Genomic DNA, 13,104 nt, shown 5'->3' with positions numbered 1-13,104 from the left:
TTCTCCCTTTGGGTTTTAGGTTTCGGGAAGGGAACAAAATCCACCACCCCGTCCAAACTTTTAGGATACCGGGTATCAGATTTGCACAATCCATACGCACAACGCTTCGGCATGTTTCCCTCGCTCGAAAGCTTGCCAGACTTCCCGTGCCTAGTTACGGTTGCTAAGCCACGATTGGCCAGTGGCGGTTTTCGGGCGTGGCTTAGCGAAGGGTCAATTGAAATATCTCTAGTTTAATTAAAGTTTCAATGCATTTTTACGTGGATACAGATGTTGCGGGAAAAGGGGAAACTCCTTTTCCTCGATTTACTGAAGCCTATAATGTAAAACGCATTTTGCAGCTGCACAGCTAGCACAGTGAGTGTCTGGCTCACTCACTGGCTGTGCTGCGGCAACTGCACATCCAATGGCGCGGGCGCCTCTGACGTGTGCGCCAATGTGCTAGCATCACGCCATTACACGTCAGAGCCCGCCAAGGGGGCGCAGCCTTAGCCTATATTATTCTTTTACTGTCTATGATATATTTAGTCCGCGAAAAACGCTATTTTAAAAGGTTTAACGACTGAAGCGACAACTTGCCAGGTTACTATAGTGCGGCCGGCTACGCAATACTCGTTCCCTACTCTCAGGGAACTGAGGTTACGATAGTAACCGAGTAGTTCCCTTTCGAACGGTCACTTCGTATTGCGTAGGTATACGCAGTGGGGACGCCATGCAAAACGCCGCACTATAAGTAACTGGTTGCCTACTGCAGCTCAGGACCCCTCAACTTTGCCCATAAAAATTGCCCATAGGTTGTTTTAAAAGTTAATTTGATGAGAATTTGATTAGACCAAAATAAACAAGCTTTATGCATTTTGTTTGTGATTTGTGTCATGTATGACTATTGTGCATCTGACATAATACTATTATGGTAAATGTGATGTCCTAATTATAAAACATAAAAATCTCAAATTTTTCCGCAAATTTCTGGAAATTACCACCACAAAATCAGTCATTTTGATAGCAAAAATCACACAAAAAAAAACGTGACATCCTGGAGGGACTGTAAAGTAAGAGCAAGAACCTACTAGAATCTGACCTTTCAGACTGAAATGTAAAAAAACAGAATAGAAAAATGTTTTTTAAAAGTCAGAAATGGTTAGAGGACATGTCATGATTCTTCCCTTCCCCATCCAAAACAAATAAATAATATATAAATCAAGATGAATATATAGTTTCGAGATTAATCATATATATGTAACGGAGGCCCTCACTCGTGAGTAAACCTCACTCCCCTGGCCTCAGGAGGTGTACCAGCGACTGACGCAAGAGACTGCAGTCTTTAGCATCCTTGTTATGGCGCCTGCCTCCCATGCCGGAAACACCATTCGAGTACAGGGGTTACATATAAAATATTTAGTTTTTCTTTTTAAATTATTAATCTTTCCTATTAATTGATGATTAATCTTTCATAACAACAAAGCATAGTGAACTTGAAACTACTGCAACACAAAAGATACAGTATATGTAACGTAACTGCATCATGGCATGACACAATCTAAGCCAATGAGAAGGTATTTAATAATATACATTTACACAGAGAAGGATTTTGGACCAAAGTGATTAAAAGGTGGGTGTGGCAATTTAGCAACCTAGCAGAGAAATAACAATTAAGAGATAGTTACATAAATAAACTGTCATTTCTTTCTTCTGTGGAACGTAAAATATTGATTTTTGTCCATACAATGGAAGACAATAATCACCAAAACGGTTTAGTTACCAAAATTCTTCAGAATATCATCTTTTGTGTTCCGAAGAAGAAATTAAATCATTGAGGTTTGTAATGACAGGATGGAGTAAATAATGACAGTATTTTAATTTTTGTCTGAAGTAACCCTTTCAAAAAAACAGTGAAAGAAAACCTATACCCTAATGCTGGCTTCTTAAGAATGCTGGCTCAAGAATTGGTATGCACTGCTTCCAGAGCTGAGAACATATATCGGTTATCTCTGGCTTCTCTTTCCTTTGTTCTTAAAACCTAAACAGATGTTAAAACCAAGGTGTTTGTGCTAGTGATCTAACAGATGCCCCTTCAGCTACTGTAACCCACAGGATACACGCAAGAATGTAAACCCATGCTATAAAAACATATTTTCCGAATTCATTATCCACAGTAATGTTTCCATACACAGCAAAGGTAATTTCATACATCCATGATCAAGGGGAGTAAGAAAAATGACTGTGTTGAGAGAGCAGACACTTTTTTTTGACGTTGCTTAAATCCTTAAATTTTGTTGATCAGAGCACTATATGGTCCAGCCGAGTCAAAGGACGAGAAGACTGTTTTTGTTCTTTATCACCTAAAACCTCTAAACTCCTAGGAAAAGACAGTGACTTTTACAGGAGTTAGCCAATTAACACGCCCCAGTCCTCAATCCTGTCAAAACAAGAAGACACAATGAAAGGATGGGTGAATAAATCACCTTGTTTTATTAATTTATAGATTAATATGGTAAATATTATGGATGTTTGGCAGCACACATCAAGACTGTTAGTGGCCTTGCAATCAAAGAAACAAACCTATCGATCATTTTTCAAAAACAGCAACTATACTGTTAGTTTAAACGTTCCTCTTTCCCTAACACTGAATCCCATACATTTTACAATGATGGAGAGTAACTGACTTAAAAGCAGCAAAACCTCTATATTTTTCAGTAGTGTAACAATACTGTAAAATAAAAAGGAGTTTTGCCAGTGACAAGATACTTTTTCAACAATTAATGTGGAAAAACACTATACTTTTAATTTGTCACTGCTCTATTGTAAGCAAATACAGTCAATAAAATCTCTTCTGAGTGGTGCTCTTTCACTCATGTCGCTGATTCATTGATTTGTTCAGAAATGAACTGGTTCAATACATGAATCACAGATTAATTTGAGCCCATAATGTAGCTAATGTACAGTATACTAAATACTACTTTTATTGTATAAATACTAAATAATACTATTTATGATTTAGTTCTATAAATTAAGAGTCATTAAATTTATATATTGAATTTAACTGTGCATATAAATATAAATAAAGCACATTATAGGATTTATTTTAATGCATATTTTGCTATGCACATAAAAATGGGACTTCGTTTACTGGACCAGTTCATGTTTGAACGAATGTAAATATTGCCTTCTTAAACAGCTTCTATATATTGAGCTAGGGGAAACACCCCAGGTGAATAGAAGAAAAAAAAAAGACTAATAGATATCCGCATGAAACTTTCCTAGTTGATTACTGAAGACAAATGTCTTTTGTATTACAAGTTTTTAGAAAATGTATGTTTCAATATGCATATTAGGTATTATCTCATTAAATATGTACTAATTTGCATATATTTCCAGAAGAGAAATCTGAACATTGGATAAAGCCAGATTCAAAATTCTTGTTTCATTTTGTTGACATATTAGAGTCAAATGTTTTTACAGAGGGGATTTTAGATATCTCTTTTTTTATCACTCCATTAATCAGAAAAAAACTGTCAACAGCCATAAAAAATCAAATTTCGCCCCATTTTTAGGTATAAAATGTTGTATAAATCAGAATATGAATGATATATGAACAAACCCCACTGTAAAAACCTTTAGAATATAGATAGTAGGCCTGTCACAATAACAAATTTTGCTGGACGATAAATTGTCCAAGAAATTATTGCGATAAACGACTATATTGTCGTTCTGAGACCATTTTCATTTAATATAATGATAATGGCATAATAATGCAGGTACACCATTTCAGAGATCTATTAACTTTTATTTCTAAAGAATATTAAACATTGAAAACGGAAAACATTTTAAATATCCACAAAAAATGAACAAAACAACCAAAAACAATAAAAGCAATGGACTCTCAGTGTCTGTTAACAAAAAAATTCACTTGAATAAATACCAAAAACAATAAATAAAATGGATGTAATCAAAATTGCACTTCAAAAAATATTAAACATTAGGCTCAGACATAAATAGTGATACATTCCATAACAGGCAAAACTGCCAGTTAGGACCTTTGTAAACAAATAAAAAAAGCCTCAACAGGCCATATCACACCATTTTGCACTGTCCTTCTGTTACTTAGTCGACTAAACGCCCGAGTGATTGTGTACTGTCGGGAAGACGGAGACGCACTTTATTGCGTGTATATGCTACGCACTGAAAATACTTGGTTAGGATTAGGGGTGAGGAGTGCGTGCGTATTACACGCCATAAAGTGCGTATCATATGCACGCAAAAACTATTTTTGGCCTATAAATGGCACGAGAAATAACATTCGTGGTATAGATACGCATTTTCATGAGATCGGGCTCGCTGTCGCGTTTGGCTTTGAAACCAATTCCATCTTTTTCTTTTTTTTTCCTCCAACTCACAACTAGCGTCTTCTCTCTCTCCCGGCAGTCGTCGCAAGCAGTCCCACTTTCCCATACAAATAACATGTGACTGACAAGCGCCGCCTCCCCACACAAAGACCATGCAACTGACAAGAGGGTTCACTCCTCCTATACGCTAAGGAACCGAGAGTGGTCATCCAGTCTCTTTGATAGAGAGAGAGAGAGAGAGAGAGAGACGAGGAAAACAAACAAGCATGCAAATGGAATTATCGCGGCCGGAAAAATTATCGAGCTAAATTTTTTATCGTGCGATTAATTGATTTATTGACTATCGTGACAGGCCTATAGGAATACAACTGGAAAGTTTGGTGTATGTAAGTGCTGCTGAAGTGGAGATTTCTGGCTCAGAGTATTCCACTTTTTTAGTGGAAACAACTATTTACAGTTAAACTGTTACAACTATTAAACCCATTTTTCCACTTTTTAAGTGGAAACAACTATTTACAGACACGATATATTATCAAATCATTAGCAACAACAATACAAACCACCTAAAACACATCAAAACTCATAACACAGTATTTATGGCCTTCAACTTAACAGAACCCCAGTCAAAAACACACACAAACGGAATCACGTTGTCAGAAGTTGACATCAGCCTATGAGATTTCGCTTTTAGAGTTAAATGCCCCATTGTACTTTCACGATTGGTTGCTGATGAAAAAGGAAATGCCCATATTTGGATCCGACAACATTGTAGAGGAGAGAGAGAAAGCTTTCCAACGGTATATGTGATGACAGGGTGCAGACAGTGATCGCGGAGCAGCATGTTGATTTAGAATGCCAACTTTTGTTGAATTTAGGAGAAATCTACAGACGCAAATAGGCAAAGTGTAGTAAAATAAAAACCTAAATGTGTATTTTGGACTTTTTTTCACCACAAGTCTGTAAGAAGACATGTTATTGAAGACAAATAGCCCGAAATCTCAAAATTGACCAGTGAAAAAAACCCAATGTTTTTGCCTGCTGTGTCTCCCCTTATCTAGTATAGTTATCCACTTTTCTAAAAGGGTGTCTTGACTGTAGTATAACTATCTTAAATAATGTGTTGCTTACAGCTTGGCCAACTACAGTTTCAAAGCAGCTTCCCTAACAGTGGTACTGAAGCAGGAACACTTTGGTCTGGCTGTGATTCAGGTGAAAGGAGAGACGGATGACGAGAACAACGAAAGCACAGGAAAAGCAATCAAAGGTGAGGAGGCAATCACAGTGGCGACATCAGACTCTCCATATTCAACTGAATTGCCTACTATGGGAGCAATTGATTATGTCAACAGCCACATGGCTTTGTACTGGGAAACTGTTGGCAGGAAATGAATTACTGCACAGTGGAACCACTCTGAATGCCCCGAGTCTCTTTCTACGATTTCATACAAGTAGCAAATCAAATGTCAAGGCCATGTTTTACTACATTTGCAATCTGTGACTAGATTTATGGATACAAACATGCAAATTAAAAGTCAAAACACACAGAGGTTTCACACAGCTGAGAGAACGCAGATTCATCCCCCCTCGAGAAAACTGGCATGCTACATGGGCAACAATGCAATGGATCAAGCTTGCCAATAAACTGACCACAACTTTCAAAAAAAGCATCTTGGCAGGGAATATTTGTGCTTGAAATATGGTACTTTCTTGCAACATGCCCAGGAGACCAGAATGCTCTTTTCCATGTGGATTCATCAGCTATCCCATCATTTTCACTGTGTTGATGCCTATGAGAGAAAAGATGTGGATGCATGTAGTTTAGAGCTCGGGAACATCGATTAGTAATGAGAGCGGGTACAGTACCACTAGAATGCCGTACACATTTGCAATGAATGGTGGTCTGTGAGTAAAGTATACGTCTGAAGGCTGTAAAATCTCTGCTGTTTAAATTAGAATCAGGTTTGTCTGATCTGATTACATCAGCACGCCTGTGGCAGAATCAGATGCAATACTGCGTTTGATAAGCAGTGGGAGACATACAAGCAGCCTTGTCCAAACTCAAAACACTCAACCGGACAGGAAACACAGAGAGAAGGAGGATATTTTTAGATTTCAAATGAAGATTAAGACCGAAAAGTGCTAAAAATATTCATATCACGCTGCTTTATTTGGACTTCAAGCCATGTCTATAATTCAAAGCTACTGTGTTTGTATTTGCTCTTGGCCTCCAACCCCCCCTGCACTCTCTCTTTTGTCTCTTCTCAGGTTATTATTCTTTATATTTAGGCCAGTGCTTGTAGGGTTTCCAGAATGTTCTTTATTGAAGATGAACTCACAGGCTCCCAACTAAAACAGCCATGGGTCTTCCACAGGCAAGCGATTCATTATTTACATCAGTTAAAAATAGTTTTTCAAAATCCCACAATGTCATAGTGTCACAGTGATTTTATTATTTTACTGTATTTTTTCCCCCAAAAAATAAAAACCACACAGACTGCTTAAACATTGTGATGCACTACATCACAATATTGTCTCGCATTGTAATCTATACCGTTCAAATGTCTGGGGTTGGTTATTACAATTTAAAATAACTGTTTTCTATTTAAATATAAGTTGAAATGTAATTTATTCCTGTGATGGAAAAACGGATTTTTCTGCAACATTACTCTAGTCTTTTTAGCAGCACATGATCCTTCAGAAATCATTCTGATACCCCGACCTTTTGAAGCTTTGCTTTTTGCATTAATTTGGCATAACGAAATTAGAACAAAACTTTTACAACATCTCATCTTGACATTCACTAAAGTTGTTGGCTGTGAATGGATAAAGCTGTGAAAATAATCCTATCATTTTTCTGCTTACCGCAAATAGACGGAAACTGTAACCTTGTGAAAGTGCTCTTGTTTGAACACAGTGTGGTAAGGAACTCAAAGTATGCGCAGACTTTGTTTTTGGTGGTTTTAACCGGAAACCTACTCCAAATTCCTTGAAGTGGGGTACAATAAAGTTGAATCTTAGATACAAACGTCTCTGGGCAGCAACATCTGAATGTTATTACCATTACAAAAGCCTACAGAATAGCTAGACCATGTTTAAAGTTCAGCAAAATGCATGATAATATATTACAAATATAATTTTTACAAGACTAACATTCTAGCAATCAAAAATAATGCATCATGCAAAAGAACCAACAGCGGTGCATTCAAATACAGCAGTCTATATTATAACACAGTCACTATTCGATGATGTCATGACCCTTGCTACGCATTACATATAACAGATGAGTCATTCAATGGGATTAAGGGATTTTCAAGCTTCACCTTAAAGGTGAAGGGTGTAATTTCTGCTCCCCTGAAGACACCAAACAGAACTGCAATCTGTTTGTTTGAACATGTTTGTTTAGCGTTCCCATATATCTCAATCTCAGTTTCTCAGCTAGCACAGGCTCCCCTGAATGTGTAGTATGTGATTTGAAATCGGTCATCTTTGCTCATGGGCACTCAGTTCTGGCTGGGGACTTTAGTTCTGTATTTAATGCTTCAAAATTCAACCATGTCTCAACTAGGCTCGAATTTTCATGTTGCGATAATTGCTGAAGCTTTCACGGTATACGGTATTATCATGATATTGAAACAAATGACAAGTTGCTGCATGTCTGCTGTTCCATAACTTTCAGAAACTGAATGTGCATTTTCATTCAGCACGTCTCCTTCACTTGTTCCGCCACTTCTCATCCGTGTTGGGCTTGAGTAACCCCTCGCCCTGCTCCGAGCAGGACTCGAACCGGCGTCTCTGGCATTTGCGGCGGGCACGCTAACAAGGATGCTAAAGACTGCAGACTCTAGCATCAGTCACTAGTGCACCTCTGGAGGCCAGGGAAGTGAGGTGTACTCATAAAGCTCTTACTAGCTAGCCTCTGTTAAACTTACCCCCATAAACCTCACTCCCATCCGGGTCACGGCACCAGTGTAACCCCTCCGGTTCTACTCGCCTCGCTCCGAGCGGGACTCAAACCAATGTTTCCGTCATGGGAGGTGTGCACGCTAGCAAGGATGCTAAAGACTGCAGACTCTAACATCAGTCACTAGTGTGCCTCTTGAGCCTAGGGGAGTGAGGTTTACCCGCACAGCTCTTACTAGCTGGTCTTCGTTACACTCACCCCCCTAAACCTCACTCCCATCCAGGTCACGGCACCAGTGTAACCCCTCCGGTTCTACTCGCCCCGCTACGAGCGGGACTCAAACCGGCTTCTCCGGCATGGGAGGCTGGAGCGTTAACAAGGATGCTAAAGTCTGCAGTCTCTAGCGTCAGTCGCTATTGCGCCTCTTGAGGCCAGGGGAGTGAGGTTTACCCGCACAGCTCTTACTAGCTGGCCTTCGTTACACTCACCCCCCTAAACCTCACTCCCATCCAGGTCACGGCACCAGTGTAACCCCTCCGGTTCTACTCGCCCCCGCTACGAGCGGGACTCAAACCGGCTTCTCCGGCATGGGAGGCTGGAGCGTTAAGTCTCTAGCGTCAGTCGCTAGTGCGCCTCTTGAGGCCAGGGGAGTGAGGTTTACCTGCACAGCTCTTACTAGCTGGCCTTTGTTACACTTGTTTACATCAGAGTGTGAATGCCTCTTTGACGCATAATACAGCAGTGTCGTTTTAACCAGTTGATGGGAGAAGTATTCTTAAAATGCGTTCAAAAAATCGGAATAATTCATAATAAATAATTATTCACTGTATTTTGAAGTGCCCACGATAATAATATCATGCATGTTCATTATCATGATATATCATATTACTGTACCGTATACCGGCACGTCTAGTCTCAACAATGCAAAAACTTACTGTAGCTCGATTATAATTTATGCATTTAATGAATTTAAATGTATTTATTGACTCATCCAATGCAGTGAGTTTTGGGCGTGTACTTGTTTGAGAAATAGCAGATGGGCAAGAGTGTTTGTATGTTGTGTGAAAAGAGAAATTATTTTTACAGTTCTGTTTGGTGTCATTAGTGGTATAGAAATGACACACTTAAACGTTCCACAATTCAGCTAGAGCGAGCAAGGCAGACAGTAAGAGAGGCAAAAAGTTGTGTTTCTGGTTTAAATGTGGGGGTGTAAGACAATGTTTACACTCCTCGAAGTTTCCTCTCAGCCTGCGACTTTAGGAGGCCCTTCTACTTGAATTAGGAGAAATCCTTTCAGAGATGGGCTGCAGGGATCAGGGGGTGGCTTTTCAGCATGACAAAACCAAACCCATTTCCCTCCTTTTTTTTTCTTTTTCTCCCTCCAACACTCTACAGGACGCCTTCGGAGCTTACACAATGCAAATCAGTCTGAGCCCCTTTCAGAGAGTGATTAATATGCATAGACGGCCCATCTTTATCAAACAGCAAAAAAATAGAAAACAACTGGAGAACATTTGTGATGATTGGATTTCAGTCAGCTTGCGCAGAATACAATTAATACATTTTACAACGAGGAGTCACAGTTTGAACAGTATAGAATGAAAGCATTAAAAATATATATTTTTTTTTAAATGGAGAAACATCCAGAGATCCTACAGCATGGGGGCAAATCTTTGTACCAGATCACAATTCCTTTCAGCTCTGATTTGACACTTATGTTTTCATTGGCCTTAATCTTAGTAAAGCAATACCACTATAAAATTCACCCTCTAATGTCCATACAGAGGGACTCTAAGTCTTTTTTTCTCAGAGGAGAGGTTCAGAGGTGGACCCCTACCCATGGAGATACAATATCTGGTCAATTTTAATAAGACTTTTAAGAGTAGTGATAAATGAATTATATAACAAATCATCATTCAGCAGGCATACATTGAGTCCTTGAGTTGAAATCAGTCGATTTAATTATGGTATGCCTGTGAACCACCATATATATATATATATATATACTGTATATATATTCCTCATGGTTACTGTAACTCAGCCAAAAGATGGAGAGTGGAGAGCAGAGTCATTTTAATCTCTCCCAGTACTTTCATACTAGCTTTGAACTTGCCACAGAAGGAGGAGTTCCAGATGTTCACCATCTTGCAATTGTTTCTTTATTTTTCTTCAAGTGTTAACTAATCTTCTACTTTGCCCTCCTCTTGAGGTCAGGGGCATGTGCAATATTTAAAGCTCACCAAACTTAATTTATTTATTTTTAAAGTACTTCAGAGGCTGACGTTTAAGACTCCCTATTGGCTCTTTATACTTTTAATATGTTGAAGCACAGCCTGAAGAAACAGTTATTTGTGATGTGGGTTTATGGATATTTATCTGTAGTCAGCACACACAAACAGCTCTAGTTTCAACAGTATGTGCCTCTAGTCTACACTACAACAATCCCTTAGTGATATGTAAAGATAAGGAGTGGCGTAGAGGGAGAGAAAAAAAATGAATGACAGATGCAGGTGTTCAGTACCGTTACACCTCAAAACAGCATTGTTTAAACCCACACACTATAACCCCACACACGCGCCCAACACTATAACTGTAGAGTAAATAAAAGTAAAACACACTAGACATTAATGGTAAATTCATAAACTCAATCATTCTTCAAATAGGACACAGGTTTTAAAAGGAGAGTACAACCATGTACAGAACTGCACTATTTAACATCCTGCCCTAATTACACACAAATTAGGGACACCATCTATAACACGCCAAACACACCAGAACAAAGTCACACAGCTGCTAGGAGGAACCTCAAACCTGCTGCGAGTTTTGTGAAGTCCTGCCATGACAAAAGGGCAACCAGTGGGACAGGACCACCGACTGGAAAATAGCATCATCCCTGTGCATCATGCATACAAATCATAAACACTCATAACACTAATACAACTGCACAACCCCATTTCACCATGCACTTGACTAAATATATAATGGACTTACATTGTACATTATTAAACTATATTGTAAAATCTATATTCCATATCTGTCACAAAACCACTGCACTTTGTAGGTACTGAATGTTGTTGTTGTTGTTGTTGATGTCTATAAACATCTGGGCAAATAGTATGATAAATGACTGCCACATTATTATTTTTAAATGCTGTGCAGTATGCACAGTATGTATGTATGCAAATATCTATATGCATAATGCCAATCCTTTGGCAATGTAAAGCTTCTGTTTTGCCATGAGAAAGAGAGAGGGGAGGTTGGGGGAGGAGGGAAGGGGGAGGGGTGACAATATAATTCATTCCCGCCCAAGCTGTAGTGTCTGATTGGCTGGAAATGATCATCCATGCTTTCAAATCATTAACAGTTTTCATTCTTCTTTATGCATGCACTCATTAATTCAACTTTCACTTGGTTTTCTAATAGGTTGCCTGGCCTGCTTATAAACAGCCTGGATATTTCATTATACATGCATGAGAAGTGTAACTTCAGTCTTTAAAGGGACAGTTCAACCATTTACTCATCCTCATGTTACTCCTTGACTTAGGCTACTTACTTTCTGCAGTATGACACAAAAGGGGCGGTTAGGAAAAATGTTTGTGACCTTACATTGCATCTTTTTCCATATAATAAGATTGAATAGTGACTGAGATTGTTTCTTTTGGTTCCATTGAAGAAAGTAAGCAGGTATTTAACAACTTGAGGGTGAATCAATAACATCATTTTCTAAATGTTTCTATCGAACTATAATAATAAGGATACTCATCCAAGGGTAATGCAGAGATGTTCAAGTCTCTCAAGTTAACACGAGCGCTCTTAGCTGCGCCTCAGCACCACCGCGACCATCCCGAGTATAAACACACGGATGAACACACAAACACACATTAAAATACCAAACAATAAACTTCGAACGGCTATTGTGACGGGTTGATGGTGATATGTTTACACAACGCACCAGCTGGTTGTTTTTTTCTGTCTCCCCAGCACAAATCTCAAAGGAGCCAGTGCGCAGTAATGTCCACAAACGACACGATTTCGCGCACTTAGGATGTCAAGAATCGCCCCTTAAAAGTATTATTCTTATTACGCAGAGATGCGAGACTTCATATCCCACATAACTGGGGCCAGTTTGGAAACATGTACCAGTTTGGCAGGGATGATAATAACAGAGTTTGTTTTATGAAACGGACGGCTAGATCACTAGTACGGCTAGTATCACTGAATGAACTACCTTGCATCCTCATCCTTACGCGCACTATAACTGTTATGTGCTGTGGAGACAACGCGCCGGGATAGCGGGGGGGAAACAAGGATGCGAAAGGATACAGTCTAACAGTGCAACTGAAACAAGTGCATCTTACCTGCATAACCAAAGAAAAGCAGTGTCCAAATGAGATCCCTTGTCTGAAGCATTGCAATCTCTTCCAAAGGTAGGCTCCGTGTAGAATATGTAAGGAGAGTTTGGTTCAGTAATTATCTAAATGACTACGATGCTTTGTCCCTGTTTCAGGTTGCTGTGATATCATGAATTGGTCCTCAGCCGTTGACACAGAATGCGCTCCGAGCGGCACAGCGGATGAGTGACAAGAGCCGCAGCACACGCAACACGAATTCATCCGCCGGCACGAGCGTATGGAGCGCGCTGGATACACAGGCATAAACTAGTGCGCGCATTTGGTTCGGTGTGGTGCCGCTGCAAATCACAAACAGCAGATGGTGCGCTTGGAAATCTCGTCATGGACTGCCGGGGTTATTTGGATTAAGAATTCTTATAAACTTGACAATGGTTACCGGTATTCAAATGCGGGTTTTGTTTCCCTTAACCAGACTCATTTAATGAGATAATGAGCGAATGTGTGA

General features: G+C 39.4%; 1 protein-coding gene across 5 annotated transcripts in view; it reads right to left on the bottom strand.

The window, feature by feature from the left end:
• ncam1a (neural cell adhesion molecule 1a) overlaps window positions 1-12,803 on the bottom strand; it is a 243,423-nt gene extending 230,620 nt beyond the window's left edge. For 3 of the 5 annotated variants that reach the window (XM_084387597.1, XM_084387598.1, XM_084387601.1), the window contains exon 1: window positions 12,606-12,801. In XM_084387597.1, the coding sequence (XP_084243723.1) occupies window positions 12,606-12,657 (52 nt within the window). In that variant the 5' untranslated portion in view covers window positions 12,658-12,801. Of the gene's footprint in view, window positions 1-12,605 lie in introns of all 5 variants that reach the window. The other 2 variants (XM_084387599.1, XM_084387600.1) reach the window with 1 other exon arrangement.
• Between the last annotated feature and the right edge of the window lie 301 nt (window positions 12,804-13,104).

This window comes from Rutilus rutilus (genome assembly GCF_951802725.1).
Source record: "Rutilus rutilus genome assembly, chromosome: 18".
NCBI lineage: Eukaryota > Metazoa > Chordata > Actinopteri > Cypriniformes > Leuciscidae > Rutilus > Rutilus rutilus.
This window is presented reverse-complemented; position numbering and strand designations above follow the sequence as displayed.